This window comes from Cyrtonyx montezumae, unplaced genomic scaffold, assembly GCF_038088225.1.
Source record: "Cyrtonyx montezumae isolate F1298 unplaced genomic scaffold, pur_monq_1.0 scaffold_23, whole genome shotgun sequence".
Lineage (NCBI taxonomy): Eukaryota > Metazoa > Chordata > Aves > Galliformes > Odontophoridae > Cyrtonyx > Cyrtonyx montezumae.
The window spans coordinates 11,363,959-11,383,989 of NW_027071970.1; the positions used below are offsets into that span (position 1 = coordinate 11,363,959).

General features: G+C 45.9%; 1 protein-coding gene across 1 annotated transcript in view; it reads right to left on the reverse strand.

Moving 5' to 3' along the window:
* Positions 1 to 578: 578 nt before the first annotated feature.
* Positions 579 to 20,031, reverse strand: part of HECTD4 (HECT domain E3 ubiquitin protein ligase 4) — a 60,649-nt gene continuing 41,196 nt past the window's right edge. The window contains exons 46-76 of the mRNA XM_065739266.1: positions 19,688 to 19,849; positions 19,416 to 19,564; positions 19,146 to 19,225; positions 18,858 to 19,021; positions 18,100 to 18,337; positions 17,667 to 17,803; positions 17,370 to 17,496; positions 16,676 to 16,813; positions 16,423 to 16,559; positions 16,097 to 16,257; positions 15,234 to 15,415; positions 13,638 to 13,843; positions 13,166 to 13,296; positions 12,726 to 12,931; positions 11,706 to 11,885; positions 10,085 to 11,385; positions 8,345 to 8,552; positions 7,786 to 8,009; positions 7,553 to 7,704; positions 7,253 to 7,359; positions 6,394 to 6,517; positions 6,095 to 6,285; positions 5,598 to 5,744; positions 5,113 to 5,232; positions 4,837 to 4,992; positions 3,921 to 4,024; positions 3,290 to 3,511; positions 2,691 to 2,857; positions 2,015 to 2,210; positions 1,104 to 1,326; positions 579 to 715 (exon numbers count right to left, since the gene is read on the reverse strand). Coding sequence (XP_065595338.1) covers positions 579 to 715; positions 1,104 to 1,326; positions 2,015 to 2,210; positions 2,691 to 2,857; positions 3,290 to 3,511; positions 3,921 to 4,024; positions 4,837 to 4,992; positions 5,113 to 5,232; positions 5,598 to 5,744; positions 6,095 to 6,285; positions 6,394 to 6,517; positions 7,253 to 7,359; positions 7,553 to 7,704; positions 7,786 to 8,009; positions 8,345 to 8,552; positions 10,085 to 11,385; positions 11,706 to 11,885; positions 12,726 to 12,931; positions 13,166 to 13,296; positions 13,638 to 13,843; positions 15,234 to 15,415; positions 16,097 to 16,257; positions 16,423 to 16,559; positions 16,676 to 16,813; positions 17,370 to 17,496; positions 17,667 to 17,803; positions 18,100 to 18,337; positions 18,858 to 19,021; positions 19,146 to 19,225; positions 19,416 to 19,564; positions 19,688 to 19,849 — 6,177 coding nt within the window. The remainder of the gene's footprint in view (positions 716 to 1,103; positions 1,327 to 2,014; positions 2,211 to 2,690; positions 2,858 to 3,289; positions 3,512 to 3,920; positions 4,025 to 4,836; positions 4,993 to 5,112; positions 5,233 to 5,597; positions 5,745 to 6,094; positions 6,286 to 6,393; positions 6,518 to 7,252; positions 7,360 to 7,552; positions 7,705 to 7,785; positions 8,010 to 8,344; positions 8,553 to 10,084; positions 11,386 to 11,705; positions 11,886 to 12,725; positions 12,932 to 13,165; positions 13,297 to 13,637; positions 13,844 to 15,233; positions 15,416 to 16,096; positions 16,258 to 16,422; positions 16,560 to 16,675; positions 16,814 to 17,369; positions 17,497 to 17,666; positions 17,804 to 18,099; positions 18,338 to 18,857; positions 19,022 to 19,145; positions 19,226 to 19,415; positions 19,565 to 19,687; positions 19,850 to 20,031) is intronic.

Genomic DNA, 20,031 nt, shown 5'->3' on the forward strand with positions numbered 1-20,031 from the left:
AGCTGCCTGTGTGCTTGCTCCAAGTTAAAAAGTTACAGGGAAACGGTGGAAATGTAAACATGCATTTTGGCAGCACATCTTCTGCTCTACAACCCAAGAAGTGCCAGCAGCCCTGTGTGTCCCACAGCGGGGAGGGGGCTGCAAACCAGCAGCAATCCCACAGACCCCATCCACGGAGCACCCAGAAATGCTTCCAGGGAGAGCGAGCCTGCACCTCGGAGCATCCCCAGCCTCACAACACCCTCACTTTTGCTGTGTCTGCATGGGTAATATCACTCTGAATTAGAAAATTAGAAATGTACACGTGGGAAGGTTTTTCCAAAATGAAATTATACACAAACCGGTCTTGACTCAGCTATCCTACAAATATTCCACAAACAAGGCAGCAAAAGAACCAGTCCACCACAAAATCTACAAATACAAAACGGAAGTCTTCCAGTAATTATTGGAACGGGAACAGAAGTTCAGAAAATAAATTAACCTCCAGCTTGTCACACAGTGTCACAGGAGGTGTCTTCAGGTGAAGGTTTCCAACGTGAGCAGTCGTGGAGCAACCTGGGCCGAGCTCGCCGTCGCGCTCAGCCGCTCAGAGGGTCCTCGCGGTAGTGGATGGCGTACCGCAGCTTCTCCAGCATGATGTCCAGGGATGAGTACTGAGGAAGTTTGATCATGAACATGCACGTCTCCACACGGATGTACCGAGAGTCCGGAGAACCTGAGGGGGAAGAAGCACCACGAGTCTGAGAGCACTGCTCCGCAGGGGCAGCCCTGCCCAGGCCTGACAACGACAAGTAAAGAGCAGCTCCGGGAGCACTGTCCCTTCTGCCCGGCTCCAGGCAGATTTCTGACAGCTGCTTTAAAAGCATGAAGACAGACACACAAGATCTGCATTCTAGAGACTGGGGATGAGTTCAGCAGTTACCATTTAACCTCTGCAGAATCACACGTTTTAAGAAGAGGTTCTCTTCTCTCACTCACAGCCACGATTACGTGCCTCGCAGCAATTATCTGCACCTTAGACCATTCTCTAACTAAAAAAGGAGAACTATGATCATGATGTCAGCAGAACTGATGCTGCTGTAAGGGACCACAGACAAACCCACCTGCAGCTCCATCGGGGGGGGCAATTTTCATGGGGTAAGGAGGGACGTGGGCGGTATCGGGACCCCCGTCCTTGCAAGGACACGTGAAGGGGATGCGCTCCTGGTTACAGGCGAACTTGATGAACTTGCAGAGCTCCTCCTGAGTGAACATCTCCAGCGCGCTCCAGAAAAACTCAATGTGCTGATCAGTTTCCATCAGTCCCACCTGGTACATGGTGTGTGCCTGGGGGAAAAGAAAGCACAATGCCACTGCTGCTTTCCTCTCCCTCCACAGATCTTCCCTAATTAAACTCACACAACAAAAGGCGATGCAATCTGCACCTCCCTCCCCACGGTCTTCTGCCTTTCCAAAACCATGACCAAATCCAACTATGGCAGACCATCAATATAAACGATTTCATATCTTTTCAACACCTCGGCTTCTCTAACAGGTCCATCCTAGTCTGGCTGGTGGGATACGTCGCTCCCGTTTTACAAGCAGGACTGCTGCAGCTCATCACTGCTGCAGGGTGAGAGCAGCCAACACTGCTAAGACTCTCAGTTGAGAATGTCATGCTGCACATTAATTTTAGATTTATAGAGATCATTTGTATTCAAAAAAGAGGTGACAGCTCTTTCAGCCCTCAATAAAACAGACAGGTTTCAAATTTGTTGCATGAGAAAAATAAGAAGTAAATTAGTTGTTCCTCTCTGGAACAAACACCACTGTTACTACTTCCTGAACCCAGTGAAATCTTAGAAGCTTCCCCAGGGACAAAGGAGGATGCTCAAGCAGAGGGCAGGATAGGCCACAAAGACCATCGTGGCAATACCACAAGCAGAAGGTTCTCCTCTGACCCCTTCATGCAGAAAGATCTTCCTCTACTTGTCAATTAGGGACATTTTGCCAAAAAACCTGCAGTTTTCCACACCTTGAGAAACTCCAGGTTGATGTAGGGAAGCCCACACGTCCTCAGCTCCATCTCAAGGGGGGTCAGGGTGGTCAGAAGCTGCAGGGGAATGATGGACCCAAGCCCAGCACGCACCGCAGTCATGCACTCCGGAGTCTGCAGCTCACGCATTCTCAAGTTCCTGATTGCAGCTGCATACACATCCTTGTTCTCCCATCTGAAAGGGCAGAGATTCAAGAGAAGAGTGCTTAAGAACCCTGTTGCAAAACCCTCAAACTGTACGTGCATACAGGAGGGTTTTATGGGGACATTCTGTTCTTAAACAGTTGAGTCCATTAATCCATCTGTGTTCGGACGCTCCCCAACCACGTCTACTTTCTTCACCTTTCCCTTCCTCCTCTCCAGCGCCCACATCACCCACATCTCACAGGCCTTATATCTCTGGGTGTTTCCTTAAGCCAGCAGCAGTTCACGTGCACTGCTCCTCAGCTGTTTATTTCTTATGGAACAAAAAGCAACGCACAGTGTCAGAGATTCCAAGTTCCTTCCAACCGATGTAAAGCACTCCCAGATTGTTCCAGCCTTCAGCTGGTTACAAAGGCCTCTGGGAAGAGCTTGGCTTTTGGAGAATTATTCCAGAGATGCTTCTTCCACATGTAACCCACCACAACAGCCTGCCAAGAAAGCTGGTACTCACCCCACAGGAACGTGCCTGCCCCTGGGACAAAGCTCCACCTCCTCCCCCGTCATGGTCAGGTAGGTGAATTTGCAGCACGGCTTATTGGGACAGTCAGGGCTCTCTGTTGCTAGATGCTGAGAAGCAATTTCTGCACACAGAGCTTCCAGTTCTGTTTCATCATTTATCTGCCACAGAACACAGGTATGGTACTCAGTGACAAACATGCCTTAGTATCTTATCCGTGCAACCCACTCCATCTTAAATCTGGTGTATCACAGTGTGCACTGATTACATTGGCTGCAGACACCATGGGGAGCAGCAGGTGTTCATTGCTGTGGTTCGTTATCGTTTGGTTTAGCACTGCGGAGGCTCAGTCAGCATCTCAGAAGCACTAAATCACACTGTGCGTGGCAGCACACGAGGTCCAGCAGCTTGTCCAGCCACCAGGACGCAACATCCTGCTCCTAAAAGCTGAGGCACTCCAGGATCCTGCTCAACTGACAAACAGCTCCTAGCAGCAGTCAGCCACCGCTGGCCAGCGAGCGTCGCTGACAGCAGAACGATGTACTTCCTCTTCACAATTCCCCCCACAAAAATAGGAGAGAAAAGCAGCTTACATTTTCAAACTTCTTCACGTAGTTGTAGGTGAGGATATCAGCTTCCTGGAGATCACCATCGGGATCCAGCGGCTCTCCCACCAGCGTCTTCCAGAACGAGGGCAGGAGGTCGAGCGGCAGCGGAACGTCGGCTCGAATGGCGATGCCCAGGAGCTGCCCAAAGAAATGAAACAGCTGCTCCTCTGCGTAGGTTATGGGGCTCGGTGTCAGGATGTACTTCCCCTTCAGAAACACAGCACACAAACCAGTATTTAACGACGGATCTGCACGGGGTGGATCCACAAATTTACACTACACTGAAAACACCGATGTGGACAAGAAGAATACTACTGAAGTGGCTCCAAAAGGTTTTGCTCCAGTGAGGCATGGAGGCCATATATTATGGAGTGACACTGTGTCCCATTATCTTAGAACTTAACGATCAATAGCAACACCCCAAAGCTGGTTTCCTTTACAGGCTTGGCTAACCAGCACTCACACAACTTTTTGGTACCTGTGTCTGACAGGCCTTAGCTGTGGGATGATTCTGAAGTACAATGTAAAGCCAATTTTATTTATATTTACTGCCAGCCAACTTTGTTCTACTCTGGTTCAAACACATGCAGCTTCACCTCTTGCACAGATACCCCACCTTGTTCTTGTTGACTGCAGAGCTGGGACACAGCAGGAGGAGGGAGAGTGAGGAGCTCTGCAGCTCCTTGCACACTTGCCAGAGGAAGTGGCGGAAAGATCCACCTGCACAGGAGAGCCACAATAAAACCAAAGGCACTGTCATTGCTGCCATTTAATCCACAATTTGCAGTTCTGCTTGAAATCAACGTTTCAAGCCTCAGGTTGCGTGCTTAACCCCTCCAGCTAACAGACATGACCAAAACAGCAGTGTGAACACCAGCCCTGGCACTCGTGCTCAGGTCTTTCTGATGAGAAGCAGTACCACAATGCCTTCAGGAGTCTGCCCCCCTTCCAACCAGGTGGAGTAGGGCAGAAAATTATCTACTCCTTTTTAGATTAGTTCTTTTAAGGACTCACATAGAAGATTACTAAGATGATTACAAGGAATACTGCTCATCTCCTTGCGAAACGACATAGGATGCAGTTTTAATACCGTTTACCACAAAATCAAGGGCAGATTTAAAGCAGCAAGCCTCCTGCAGGTTCTATCACAGCGTTCAGCTCAGGACAAGCTGAAGCTCACACGTACCTACAGCACAGCCTGGCTTTACCACGGCTACGCATTAACCAACTTAAGATGTTCTCATGCAATGCTCTTCCCACACATCAAACATTTCATTACTTTATTTCCTGTCTCCACTCAGCAAAATCACACGCCCAGATGCTTCCTGCTCTTTAGCTAAAGGATGTCTGGCTTGCTTCATTCCTGGACACTTCTTTTTTTCCCACCTAACGTGCAGAAAAACAAACACGCCAAGAGCTGCTCCTTATGACCAACACACGGCACGACGTGGTAGAGACTCGGATTCCACGTGCAGCACACTGCCACAGCTGCTCCCAGTGTCACCCACAGCTGCAACCCAGCCCCAGCTCACTTGTTCCGTGCACCTCCTCCCCTGTGAAGCGGATGTTGAAGGCGTACGTGGGGTCCCCACCGCTGGCGAGTTTGACGCAGAGCTGTGAGGAGGGCACGCAGGAGAGCTGCCGAGCTGCCTGGCAGAAGTAGGAATTCTCTGAAGAACGGATCTCCCCTGTTTAAAAACAGAAGAAAAACATCATCCCCATCCGCAGAGTACCCTGCATTACCAAGCACGTGAGCTTCAGCAGGACAGCTCTGATGTCTTACGATGAGTTCTGAACCCTTCCCTTACCTCCAACTATCTCCAAGGGATCCAGGGTGATTTCTGGGGCTGCGTGGTCAGCTGTTCTTTGGACAGTGGCATTCAGCACTCTGTTCATTACGGTTATTTTTGTGTCATAGAAGATTAAACCTAAGTAAGGAAACACAAGTTTCGGTGCAGGTAATCACTCCTTCTACAGTCTCATTTTCTGGAAATCTCTGATGGACAGTGCTCAAGTAGTGACTGCATCTTCTTCAGGCAGCTAAGGGATGGATGGCCAATCCACATCTTCAATTATTACTAAGTATTTGCTACCCATCTGTACTAGAAGAAATGTACTGGATTAGGGCACAACTTTAACACTGCATAAATAGATCCCAGCAACTCCACCCATAACCAAGTAAATCAGGAACACTTTGCCAAATTGCTTTCAGAAACCAGAGGTGTTTTTACAGTAATGCTAGAGGAGAGACAACTCCCCTTCAGGCCACACTCCTGCTCCCCGAGGCGCTCACCTTTGGCCTCCTGCAGCAGGGCAGCAATGCTGTTACTGTACATCTCAGTCTGCCGGAGCTCCACCAGTGGTAAGAAGAATGTCTCTAATGTTGTATTGAGAGACTGCAGCAGTGCAAACCGCAGGCGGAGACTTTCAACGGGAACATCTGTGGAGAAAAAGTTCAGCCAGAGTTGAAGATATTCTCTGCCTGCAGCACAGTGCATCCTCCCGTGGACCCAGTGCAGGCACTCTCATTTACGCAGCCCTTCATGATCCCTGCACATCACTGTGAGAGCAGGTAGCACACTGAGCCATGACATCCCTTCCTGGATGCTTTGTCCACTGTCTTTCACCATCTGCATTCATCTGGAGACATTCTCAAAAGGAGCTCAGTGCTTTGAACAGGATTCAGCTGACTGAAACCTCCCTAGGACTGGGATTGAAATTCAAGCTTATTTTTTAGCCTCCTTCAAGCTAAACTCACAAAGCATTCTGAACACTACAAAGCACACGTACTCAACAGACAGGCAATTCTGGGATCTGCTGCATCAGCTGGATCCAGGTAGACCTCATGAGGGTGCAGTCGTGCTGGTGTGATGGCGAGGTGACGGCACAGCCTGTTAATGTACTGCACCAGAGCCACGTCCATCTCCAGCGTCCATTTCCGAGATGCTTTCTGTGCATGTCTCGCATCAATGCAGGCACACCTGAAATACAAATGGCATTACACCTGCTGGAATGGGTATGCTACCTGCTGTAGGAACACTTGCTTAAAGTGGTGTCATCACCTTTTAGAAGAGGTTTTTGGAACTTACCTTTCAAAGTGCAGATCGTATCCACAGGACAGAATGGCTCTCCACACACTACGGATATCCTGCTTAGATCGGTCAACGACGAATCTGTGAAATCCATCCAGTGTCAAATACTTCTCCTCAGGAGCTGAGAGCAGAGACGGAACCATCAAACAGTTAATGACTTGCCATAAAGTCTACACACCACATAGCAACCTTGTGCACCAACCGTTGTCCTATCTGCCAGCTTCCTTCTGCTGTCACCCACCACACTGGGGCTCATTTCCAAGGGAGTTCTCAACATCACACAACACTCAGGTCCCAGTCCTGAGTTCATGGCATCAATTTTTTCCCTATGGACGCAGATCTTCCAGCTGCCCTCTGGAACAGCTGCACCATCACATCTAACTTATCAAGGATTCATACTTGGCTGGATGCTGAAATTCCCCTTCCCTCCAATTCTCCTTCCTTAACTTGATAGCTAATTTTCTTACACAAGTTGTGTAACACAGCTGAAAACACCTGGTTCAACCCATCGTATCCTCTTCCCCAGTGTACAAAAAAAGCCTTAACGCACTCCAGAAGTCAGTTTGCTACCCAAACTATTCATGTGGCCTACATGCATCAGTGCAACGAACACCAGTTCACTGAGCATGGTTTGCTTTCACTTACACTGCAGAGTCCAAATTTACAAACATAAGAATAAAAGCAGAATGTTCACTACTACTTAAAAAAAAAAGAACCAACCCTATGGTAGCCTTCTTAAAAACAGACAAACCAAACCTATCATGACATTGCTTAAGCACAACAATGCAAAAAAAAAACAACCAACATCTCCTTTCTAAGATGCTAACACTGTAGGAAAGTCCTGTAGAGTTACTACCTTCTTGTTTCTTGGTGGGAGACTTCTCAGGGTCCTTCTCTTCAGGTTTGCTCTTCTCAGGAGACTTTGGCTTGACAGTAGGTTTCTTCTCACTCAAAGCAGTTCGGCTAAGGGACGAAACAAAGGTTAAAGTCTTCTCAACATCTGTTCAAAAAAGCCCAAACACTGCTTGAACGTCTTCCACGTTCTCAAAATCCCCTTTTCCCCATCCAGTCAGCACAAGGAAACACAAAGGAGAAAAGCCATCCAGATCCTAAAGAGAACGTGAACGTTCCTAACTGCCGAGGGGCGGCCACTGACCTGACACTATTGAGCACGGACTTCTCTTTTGTGGGTGGTTTTGTAACCGGGCGCTTGGTGCTCACGACCTTCACTGGATGCTGCTCTTTGCCTGCCTTGTTGTACTTGCTCTTGTCAAATTTCGGCTTGGGCACACCGTACTTCCTTAGAATCTTTCAACACAGAAAACGAACGATTAACCGACGCCTCTGAGTCGCACAAAAAGATCCTGACAGGAGTTCTCAAAGCCCTACCTGAGTCAGCTGGTCCTCCAGCACCTTCTTTGGAGGGCGGACGTTGGTGAAGAACACATGAAGAAGGTTTCCAGGAGTCTGAGAATTGATCTGCTCTTTACTAAGATAGATATCAGCAACCTTAATTGGTTTTGTTGGGGTCAGGCTCAGCATTTGCTCAGAATGGACACAGCTTTTAAATATTTCTGTGAGGACCTCCCGAGCACCGGGGACCAATTTCTCACCTAACAGAAAGAAGGAAAAAACAAAGACAAAAGATAAACCATCACACAACAGGGAATAAAATACTACCATGACTCATTAGAGTTTGAAATGTGAAAAAACTGCATTCAGATACAATATCATATCACACAGTAGTTGCACCGATAGGAGAAACCACTTAGAAAAGTTCTACATGCAGATCTGACCCCTCTGAACTCTAATATCCCATTTTGAACAGAGAAATGAATGTCATTTTTTGTTTTGGATTAACAGGAATTATGATTCAGATAATTGTTGAATCTGATTCCCTGCACCTCACAATACAAGTGAGATATTTTCTGGGATGAGAAGCACATACCTTTGATTGACTTATCATTGAAGTAGTCTTCTAGTGCTGGGCTCCCTTGTGTGTCAAACAAACTCTGATTTACAGTAGAAACAGTTAAAATCTCTTCAGTTGACATTTCCATCAGTTCATCTTCACCATCCAGACTCGACAGCCCAATGAGATCACTACTGTTAAACAGACTGGCTCGGATTTTATCTATTTTAGCTCTCGACCGTATCTGTACAAATAATGAAACTGGTTAGATTAACTTTCATTTATATTACTTTACATTAAACTTGGATATTAAGCTTTCTCTCCTCCCCATACGGATAACACTCTTACCCTTCTTCTACATTAATCATTTGATAACATAACTCAGGCTCCACCAAGAAAATATCCATTCTATGAAAGAAAGTCTGGCAACTCCAAGCATCACACTGAGTTCATCGTGCACAGCTCTGAAACAGCTGCTCCCTTTCTTAGCCTGGAGACAGCCCTTAGAAACACCAGAGGTTTCACACTGGAGTTGCAAATAATGGCAGGTTACCTCTGCCTTTGCTTCAGTTCTCCATTCAGAAACACAACTATGACAGCACGAGCCTTGGAGCCTCAGCTACACAGAACTGGGAACAGGAACAAGAGTTTCCTTCAATCCCAACAATAACTGCCACGTATCATCAGAGCAGCTATAGCCATGGAGTAGCTGAACACAGTGACAGCTTTCCATACACACTTGGTGGTTTATTTCAGCACTAGTGTCTTCTAGTCCATTAGTAAATTAAGAACAGCAACAGAAGGTTCTCCCATTGAATAAGCTGATTTTCTTCTAAAACATATAACTCCAGACTATGTAAAAAACCTCTCTCTCCTTTCACAAGCCATCCAAGATGGCATCCCTTCAGCAAGCTCGTGGTAAACCTGCAGCCTGCATGCCATGTAGCAGAGAAGGCTCTCATGCAGGGCTGAAAACCTGGAGAAGTCTGGCATCAATGATCGATACCTACAATGCTTTACAATTAGTTTTCAATCAGACATCAACAGCTTCTGTAATACCTTCTGAAACAACTCTGTAGAGAGATGTATTGAAATATGTGAAAATATAGTCATTACAGAACTGCCTTGTGGGTCAAAGCTACCTCAGAATTCATCTCCAGCAGCGGCTGGCAGTAAGTCCTTGAAGAAAGTCACATTAAAGAGGAAACAAACAGATCTTTGCCTGAACACATTCTCTCCAGAAACCACTGGCTTGAAGAGCTCCTAAGATGAAGACTTCAGACCACTATGTTTAACAGCTACCAATCTGCACATCCTCCATGAGCTTATTCTCTTATGAATTCACTCCTGCTTTTGGCCTCCACAACACCCTGCAGCAATAAACCACAACTTGGAACGTGCAGGAGTACTCCCTTCTGTTATGAAGCTGCTACTTGATAAGTCCACTGCCAGACCCACCCGTGACTTTTGAGGTACAGAGAATGCTGTGTTCTCCAGCCACCCTTCCAAGCAGAGGACACCTAGTCTCCTCAGTCTCCCATGAATCTTGACACACATTTACTTTGTGCTCACGACCTGTGCTGAGCTACACCTTGCTCGCAGTGCCTTTCATTCTCCATCATTCAAGTCACAGCCTCAAGCAGAAGAACCTTCATGAAAGGAAACGTATAATGCACTCCTTAACGGTGAGCTCTCCGTGCTGCTTCTCATTTGATTAATTAAAAGAAACAAAAACGCTGACCAAAGAAGTGCCCCTTCCCGACTGAAAGCTATTACCTCCACAACAGCAAAACCTTTGATGGGCCGCGACAGGAGCGGCTGGTTGTCCAGAGATGTGACTGTGTACATCGACCCAACGTCGGACACCGACGCTGTTTCTACGTTGTCGAGCGGCTCCCCGAGGCTGCCCAGGCTGCCCAGGCTCCCAGTGCTGCAGTGTGACAGATCCAAGCTCTCCTGGCTGGAGATGTGTGGCTCCAGCAGTCCCGGTGGGATGGCCAGTTCCAGCCCAGCCTGGTACTGATCAACCGAGATGTCACTGACAGTCCGTGAGATCCCCTGAGAGCTGCACAGGGAAGCCTGGCTCGTGGACGCCGACGCACTGACGCTCATAGCAGGCGTGACACTGCTGGAGCTGCTGACATCCAAACTGTCTGCACTACTTGAAACAGTCGGCTTTTCCAGCTCAGTTCTGCATTCTCCTCCTTCTGCTTTGTCCTTGACTTTTTTGGGATCCTCTTCCTGCAGAGGGATGTAGATCTCATCCTTGAAGACTCCACCGTGCGCGTTGCAGGCCTTCCTGATTGCGTTTCTGACAGTGCCCTCCTCCAAGTGGGTTGGTATTCCAGAAATGACAAGCAGTCGGCTGTGAGCCGTGGGGCCCACCAGTGCCTGACAAGCATCCGCCACAGCATCATTTGTCACACCCAAGCCCTGCGGATCCTTTCTCGTCAGGTGCCTGAGAATGATCAGCAGAGTCAGTGCTCTATGAAACCACAGCATATCCTCAGGCTTGCTGCCTCCTATGCTGAGGATTGCAGCGTCTGTTTCAGCTGCTCTGGATGAAGATCGTTTGCCTGAAGACGATGTCTTTTCTCGCTTCATTTTGACCTTTTTCCTCTTTGACAGTAAGCTCGGACTCTGCGGTGTCTGTCCCGGAGAAGATGAGGATGAGGAGGAAGAGTCACTGAGATTTGGTGCACTTGTTGAAGATATCACATTAGCTGCTACGCTCATGTTGATGGGTAAAGTTACTTCTGCTACAGCAAGGCAAACTTCCATCAGAGCATGGAAGTACGTTGAAAACCTTCCTTGGTCAGCAGCTCCAACGCCAGAACCACCGCACGCGTTTCCAGACACCCAGTTCTGTGTTTCCTCATCATACAGCTTGTGGAGCTCCGACTGCAGGGCCATGAGCATAGCAAGGCAGGGATTCAGCTGAAGGGCGATAGAAGATGACAGTCCTGCAGGATTTTTCTTCTGCTCCAGATTGTGAATTTTGCGAAGCAATTCAGCCAGGAGATGAAATATCAGCTCCTTCACACACGCTGCCATGTCGGTGGTCCACAGAAAGTTCCCTGCGTGTGAGAGGCAAGGCAGGGTCAGCTTTGTCTCACCGTTAGCAGCTCTACTATGCGACTTGCAACAGTAACACTGGAAAGGCAAACTACCAAAGGTCATTCCAAAAGATGTAGGCAGGCAGTGAGAAAAGCAGGAAGACTGCTTCAAACCATGCATGTCAGTGATTGGATTTTTTTTTTTTCCTGGGAGTATAAGAAAAATTTTAATATAGCTCACAAATTTCATCATTTTTCCTTTATTCCTTCTCTTCTAAACCCTCAAGCTGAACCAGCACACTATTTTGGCTCATCACTAAGTAAAAACACTGCACTCTCACCTAAGAATTCCACTACTTGCAAGAGAACTGAAGAAGGAATAGTATCCAGCTCATCTTCGGACTTCCCATCCGCATCTTCCAGCTTCCAAGTTAACAGCTGTTCTGTGAATGCCATTGCCAGGGGGAACTCAAGGGGAAGAGAATGCAGGACCAGCACAGCTCCAGGAGGAGGAGACACTCCTAAGCAAAAGTCAGAGAAAGCATGTATCAGGACTCCAGGCATCACTGAAGTCAGAGTTATTACCAAAGCTCATGAGATTAGTTTTTGGAGGCTACATTTGTACTGAATGAAGACGTGCCCCATGACACACTTTGTAATAAAGGAGAGTCTGTGTGCAATGATGTGAAATGACCTATAGTCATGAACAGGAAACTTTTTTCTTTTCCACAACAAGAAACAGAACTATTTTTAGTGCGCGTGTATCTAAATACACACAGGGCTTTCACAAAAGCATTTATGTGCAGTATGAGGCACACGATCAGAATTCAAGAGAACAGCAGAGGCACTGTATGCTCAGTGAAACAACTTCAGGACCACCTCTGAAAAGTTCTGTTTACTGCAGCTCAGTCACTGCTCTACGCACACCACACTGTCTCAAGAAGCTGGGCTGACCATGCTGTATTACACTACTCTGCACTGTGAAGGGCAGAAACAATCACCCATCAAAGTAATAATTTCATCTTCATTTGGAACAGCACCTCAAACAGCAATAGCACCAACTCAAACGTTACAGGAATATTCACAGAACACTGCTTCGTGAGCTCAGTTAGAAAACAAATGCAGTCACCAAAAAGATTTAAGACAACTACAAAAAAAAACAATCAGAATGCTTCTGGAATTCATAAAGCTATGCTTGTTTGGTTAAGCACGATGAAATATTTCTGCTAAGATGTGTTTGCTTATACCTTCCTACAGCCACTGGTAGGACTGGTGGCATAGGAAGCTCCTACAAAGCCAGAGATGACTGCTTCCCTCCTGGTAATACAGTCAAAAGATGTTTAAATGGCACTCTTTGTTACCTAGTTTGATGTGCACTTTGTCCGTAGGAGTGATCACCGAAGGGTACTGATTGGTGGTGGGGGGAGGGGTCAGGCCTGTGTTGGTTGGAGAGGCATCTCGAGGGTAACACACCGCCTCAATCAGGTTCAACTGCCCGTTCCTCTTCACTTTGTGCCCCAGCCCGTACACGAGCACCCGAGCCCAGGGAGCTTTATACAGGGAAGAACTGAGAAAAGGGAAAGAACAACGTGGCTGCAGTGTATTTAACTACTACAAATCTCAAGCCAATGACAGCAAGATTAAACTCTTTTCTGAGCACTGGAGGTAAATACTGCAAATGAGTTTCTGAGAAGAGAAAAATCTGCAGAACGAGCAGCTGCATACTCAGGACTCACAGAGCTCAGCAGCACAGGCAGCAGTTTCTTTTGTCTTTGTCACTCACTGACCCTCAGCTACTTACTCTTTGCGGAATCCAGACTGGCTTTCCTTACAGGACACAATTACAAATGCAGCCCCAGGAAAATTAACATCCATGTTGACTTTGGATTCCGAAATGGGGAATTCCTCAGCAGGAAACTGTTCTGGTGCAGTCTGTAACACAGCATTTTGTAATGAAAGCCCCCAGGCAGCAGCAGCAATCCACCTCCCTCCTCTTTTTAAGTAAGATATATCACTACAAGTATCTGTAACTGTGAGGCTTCTTAATACGAATATCATCTCCTGTACTGCGACTGCTTATGTTTTCTGTGTCCCCAGTATGACCAAAACAGTGGCATAATCCAGCTAGAGAAACAACTCAGTGTGACAGAAACCATTATGGAAGTTGTGATTCTCAGGTTATGAAAGTGAGAGTCACACAGAAGCCAAGGGTTACTCGTGAAGAAGGCAGGCCTTGAGAGCAACACTGCTCAAGACATTACTCAATATTTTACCTGCAGAAAAGAGCAGATCTGTTTGGTGAGGTCCAACAAGCTCTCCTCTCCTTGATGCAGTGTCCGAGTGATGGCAACAGTAAGCCACTCTCTGATGGCTTGTGAATTGCCCTGGTAGAAGAGGTCTGTGGCAGCACAGTTCTGGGAGTGGATGCAGTGCTGCAGTGACTGGGCCAGAAGAATGGAACTTGAACTGATTGTTCCATCTGTAACAACAAATAAAATACAACAAATTTGGAGATCAAACTTTTATGCAGATGTTTAGGCAGTCTGTGAAACAGGCAACGGAAAGAAGTTCTTAAATACTCAAACATTACGAGCTGTTACTTTAATTCCTGAGCGAGTGCAACCCTCCTCCCAAGGATCAGCAACAGAAAGGATCTTTCTAAGACTGACTCTGTTCCCCAGCACAGTTGGTTCCAGATGGGATAGCCCTCTAAATGCCAGCTGTATTCTGCCTTAAAGCCACCCTGAGGGAGGCCCATCAGACGTGCTGAGCTGCAGGAGTTCACAGCTGCTTTGTTCTGTTCCACGTGTGAAAGCAGACATTGTCACTGACTGCATAAATACAGAGAAGACAAATGATCAGCTTTCTTCCATACTCATCCTAGATGAGGTGAAGGCGGTTTTATCTGTCCTCAAGCTGTCCCCACAGACAGACAAGACAGCTTCCAAGTGGCCTCGAGTGGGTAAGCCAGCATCTCATGGTTGTCACTCTGGAGCTAATTAAAGAAAGTCAAAATGCAGTGCACGAAGGAGTGGGCAATTCACCAAAATCCCAGTCTGGAAATTGTATATATTACACAATTTGTATACATTGCACAATTTGGATTAGACCTACTTTTAAACTAGGAAAAAGGAAAAAAAAAGCTTGTCGAATTATTCTCAAAGCCATGCATAGTAATGCTGTACTCTGCTAGAGGTTCTGTTACAATGCAGCATCTGTTAGAGGCAGGCAGGTCTCAAAGCCATTGAAGGAGTTAACTGCACTATCTCCGATGGCAACTATTTACTTTCAACTATTAATTCCTGTTTAGCATTTTCTCTTTCCTCCTTATGCCTCAGCCACATTACACATCTCTTTGCATGCAGAATAGTTTTGTCACAATAATTGCCTTTATTAACACTCACTTGAATTAGCCCAAGATTCTTTTCCATGATTCAGCACATACATTCTCTAATCAGATCTGTGATTCCAGCAGGGAAAGGACAAACCACTTTGTGAAATGAAGAACAGTTCAGTTTTGAAAACTATGAGACCCAACTGGCATTTAGTTTCCTTACATATCCCGTATGGATACCTCCCTCACCCCCACCCACCCCTCAGCAGAAGGCCACTGGTGACAAAGGCACAGAAGCACTCTGAATGGAACTGCAGGAGGGTCTCTGAACTTCCTTGAGTGCATATAAATTGAATCATTAGCAAGAATTTAACTTCAGTGCCAAATCATTAAGGTAATTACATCCAAGAGTCAATTGAAACGTTTATTGAAATACTGTAATTAACAATTAATAGGTACCAAACTCTTTAGATTTCTTTTGGCCGCAGAAAACCATTGTACCAAAGAAAGTGCTGTGATGAAAGTCAGGGATTACCAGGAAGAGGTGGTGCAAGAAGTTGGTTGGATAGCAGCTGCAGGTGCTCCAGAGTGATATCACGGATAGCAGGGATGTGGAACAGCCGGGTAAACAGATGTGGAGATTTGGGGGCAAAAATGTTGAGGAGAGCCATGCGGCAGTACAGCTTGGCCAGTGCAGCTTCACTCCTCAAAAGCTCTCTAGAGAACACAAATAGCATAACATTTGATTGCTTCAACACACTTAACACAAAAGTCATATCCAGTAAGCTGCTTCTGAATCCAAAGACTATTTATTCTCATTTAATTGGTTCGAGTAAATCCAAATCTTTCACCTAATTCTGGTACCACATTAAGGCTTTTGAATTAGAAGTTCCACTGAGCAAGTCTGGAGTTCTTGAGCCCTTAAGATCAACTGACTGATGGGACAAGAAACAAAAGCTTCCAAGATACCTGTCAGACAGACAGATGTATAAACACTTTGACGTGGCTAAGCCTTGCTCAGCATCCACGGAAACATGCCCTCTCCTCTCTGACACCACTCCAGCTTTAATTTAATTTAAGCCCCAGGAAATGGCTCAGGTTGTGTAAAACCAACTGTTTTGGTTTGCATGTTACTGATGTTAAAAAAAAAAAAACAACCAAAAAACACACACACACAAAATCAAGGTCCTTTACCACTTCACATCTTTAAAATCTTAGGAAGAAAAATCCTCACTTAAGAAAGCAAACTGCTTTAGTAAGAGATAAGATCCTGTCTTCATTCAAACCAAACAATTAGCTTTGTGAATTTAAAGTGTATCAAAAATCCACAAGCAATAATTCTGCAGATTGAGTCAGATAACACAAGTTTTCCAGTTTTGTTGTTGTATTTTTTTTTACCTGTGAATTTGGATATTGGTATTGTCCAGGGTAACCAACCCATTTGTTGCAGTCCTCCTATAACCAGCAGGTGGCCTTTCCAACATGTCAATGGGATACCAGTATCTTACCAGAACTCCTTCACTTCTCAGATAGGTCTCTACTTGTACCAATTCATTCACCTGCAACACCAAAAACACTGTAAACCATAGAAACACAGTGCTTCTTTTCCCTCACAAGAGAGCACCAAAGCAGTACTGTAAGCACTTCAGTACACTTAACCGTAACTGCTCGTAGCCCTGTATATGCTGACATGTTCAGTGCCCTCCCTGTGCATCTTTACTCACTGAATCCACATCCAGGACCACGCCATGAAGACCAAATGTCTTCAGCATTCCCCGAATAGCAAACTTGGGTAAAGCTGTTCCAACAGTGCTGCTGGAGACGTTGTTACTGTCAGGAGAGCGAGTCACTACGGTGAGACCTGGGCAGAAAACAGCACAAGGCTCAGCACTTCACCCAGACCAACGTACACGAGACACCCCTGGACCAGAGCCCGTCAGCCTCTTATTGCTTAATATCCTCCTCTGCTGAGTGTACCTTTTCGTACTTTATCAATTGTAAATTTGTTTGCTTCATCTTTGATATCCTCAATGGTTGGGAGGTAGAGGTCCCGTGGGATGCCGCCGTTCTCCTCGTAAAGGAACTCTACAGTTTGTCGTGCTATATCAACCATGCCTGGGAGACAGAAAGGAACTCTAGTTAATCTCCCCTCTGCCTGGGATCCTCCTGATGGGCTAAGAATTACTGCTCTCATTACCATCACAGGCAGATGAGAACTCATTACTTAGAACATCCTTGCAATATGCACGATGGATAGACAGGGAGTAGAGCTTTCCTGACAGAGACTCACTTATCAGAGCTCCGACTTCTCACTGTGCTCCTGCTGTAACTTCCCCACAGACAGGTCCTATTGGCAGAACTGTATTCACTTAAATTCTCTCTGAATAAAGTTACTCAAAAGTTTTGCAAACCGTTACTCCAAAGTATTTCTGGATCCACATATAACTTCAGAGCAGTACAACGAATTCTTCCACGATTTCTAAAACCATTTTCCTTGTTTCAAATTGATGATGGAGGTAAAAAGGTTAAAATCACGATCTCAAATCAAATTCTGAATACTTGGCAAAAACAGCAAGTGAGAATATTTATTTTCCATCCCTGAATACAGAAAAACAAACAAAATGGGGATGTTAAGACACACAGGAACAGTGAAGATAGAACACAGCCATACCTAACTGCAAGGCCCCTTTAATTTGATCCAGCCCAGATTTCCTCTCAGCCTCATTGCGGAATCTTCTTCTAATTGTAGGGAAAACTTTAGTCTCCCAGGCTTTAACCAGCAGGGCATAGTGGTCCTCCTGCCAAGAGGGAAAGCATTTAGAGTAACAAAAGTGAAAAGTTATTAACACCAACTCTACTTCCCTCAAGGAAACAGAAAACAGCTTTGCAGCAAAAAACAAAGATCTGAAGTACAAGAGCCACATTTAGACTACAAGTGACAGCAAGCAGTGCCTGCCCCACTGCTCACCCTGGGAATATCATCGTCGTCGTCGTCATCGCTTTCATCATCTGCAATAGGAGGGGGGTGAGGATCGGGCCCTGAAGTGATGAAGTTCTCATAGCTCAGTTCCATTTTATAGTGACAAGACGTGTCGCTGTCATATTCTGCAAAATACACACACATCTTGAGACCACAGCACGCCAGCAGGGTGCAGAGCTACTCAGTTTTTGCAACGTATCTGAGATACACTGCATCTGTACAACGAAGACCGAACTAAGACTACTGTTTTCAGTTGCCTTCTCTTAAATGAAATAAGCACCTATTTCCCAATAACTATTGTACTGCTTTACCTGAACAGGCAGGATCTACAAAACGCAGTCAGAATGTGCCCAGCCCCCATTTAACTGATCGCAACTTTTCCCTCAGAGCTTTCCAAAAGAAATGTTAACCATCACTTTACGTTGTTGAGCCGTAGCAACAGCAGCAATTCTACAGGGAGGGCCGTGGGTCCCAGGATCAGAAGCTATGCTGGTGCCAGCATCGTTATCGCTGTCAGAAGCCATGGCAAACGGCAGCACCTCGAAGTTGGCACTTATCTCTTCAGCTAGGTCAATGCACAGATCAGCAGCATTCCTGTGAGCCTGGCCTTCAGCGTAGGCAAACTGGCGAGATCCAAAATTAGCACGGACTTTGGTGTTCTGGAACAAGGTTCAGATAAAGGATTAAGATCTGTGGGTTTCTGAGGTCCTCGTTACCATACAGCTTTCCCAGCATCACTGGCTATAAAACTGGATGCAGCTGGGAAAGCATTAAGCTGCCAACCACAAACTCCCTTTTTTCTTCCCCCTAGTTAAGCATACTTGCTATACACTCTGTGGCAAGCCCACTGCTGGGAAAGCATAACAACAACAGAAGGGCTGCTAGCACAGAACAATGCAGCCTCATCAAGCTAGATGCATGTTAGTGTTCTGTAGGGGAGGAAGATCCAAACACTAACAAAACAAATATGCACACTGGGAGGAAAATGAGAGCTAAGTAATGCAATAAAGATAAAAACCATCACTCTGCTGTTCTACAGAGAGAAATACTGCATAGAACAGATTGAGCCAGCTTTACCTAATACCTGTGAAAGAGTATGATATGTTCAGTATTACACATTAGGACTTGATTATCAAAATGACACCTATACCAGCCAACACATTTATGTTAAGGACTTGCCTTTTTCTGTATGTGAACAATTGGCCACATTCCACCTGAGACATCTTCTAGATAAGGCCCAAGTCTCTGCCCGCAATACGTAAAGTAAACTCTGCCTTTAGCAGGCTGCCCTGGGGGGGGTGGAGTTCCTTCTGTTCTTTCCCATCCAATTCCAGCTACGTCACCTATCAAAATATATCATCATCAAAAGAACAGCACAGATTTCTCTTTTCTCATCTACAGTTTCCCCGACGTTTCAGGAATGTTTTTGGTAAGCCAGTTAAACCAATTAGCAGTGCTCTTACATACCAGGAGAAAGAGTCACGTCCAGTCGAACACTCTTCCACTGCAGCAAGCTGGAGCCATTGTAATGCACTGCTCGCCCATTGCTAGGAATTAATACAGGAAGAAAATTAAGGAGAGCTCTGAAACGATTATAACTTGATAGCAACTGAAGTCTACACAACTACAGTCCAGGCAAATTGTTCCTGCTGCTACCACAAAGAGCTTACAACATTCTCTCTAAGGAGCCCAAGTGTGCTGAGCAAGACCAATTTCTGACGTGCATCTCCAACGTACTTATGAAAAAGGCAGGTGCCCACTGGGTTTGTCCAAGCCCCATCCCGCTTCTCTGCCTCTGTAGCAAATCCAAATGAAACAATTGGACCAGTGTCATCATCAGTATCTCCATAGGAAACTATTTCAATTTCCCAGTAGAATGATGGTGCCTAGAAGTTAAAAAAAAAAAAAAAAAGTTATTTCCAAGTTCCAGGTAAAATAGAAAAGTTTTCTTTTCCACGCATTGCTAAATGTTAAATGACAGAAGCTGCTGTATGGCTGTGAATTCTTACCTGCACAGGAACTGGTGAAGTGGCATAAATGAACGTGCCCCGGGGAAGTCCCCCACCCGCACTGGGATCAGCCAGAAAGGTCACAGCAGCAAGATGTGATGAAAACATGCAAGCTCGCACTGGGGGAAACACTCTTGATGGGCTCCAAGTGATTTCTTTGGGCTGTAAACAGGAACAGATTACTCCAATTACTGTTGAAGTCATTTCATAAAATCCATTAATACATTCCTTTACGAAAGCTACATAAATGCAGCACATACAACTACTGTAACTACAATCACAAGACATCCTAGCACATGAACTTGTATGAAATGAAGGATTTATGCCAATTCAACCAGGCTGGC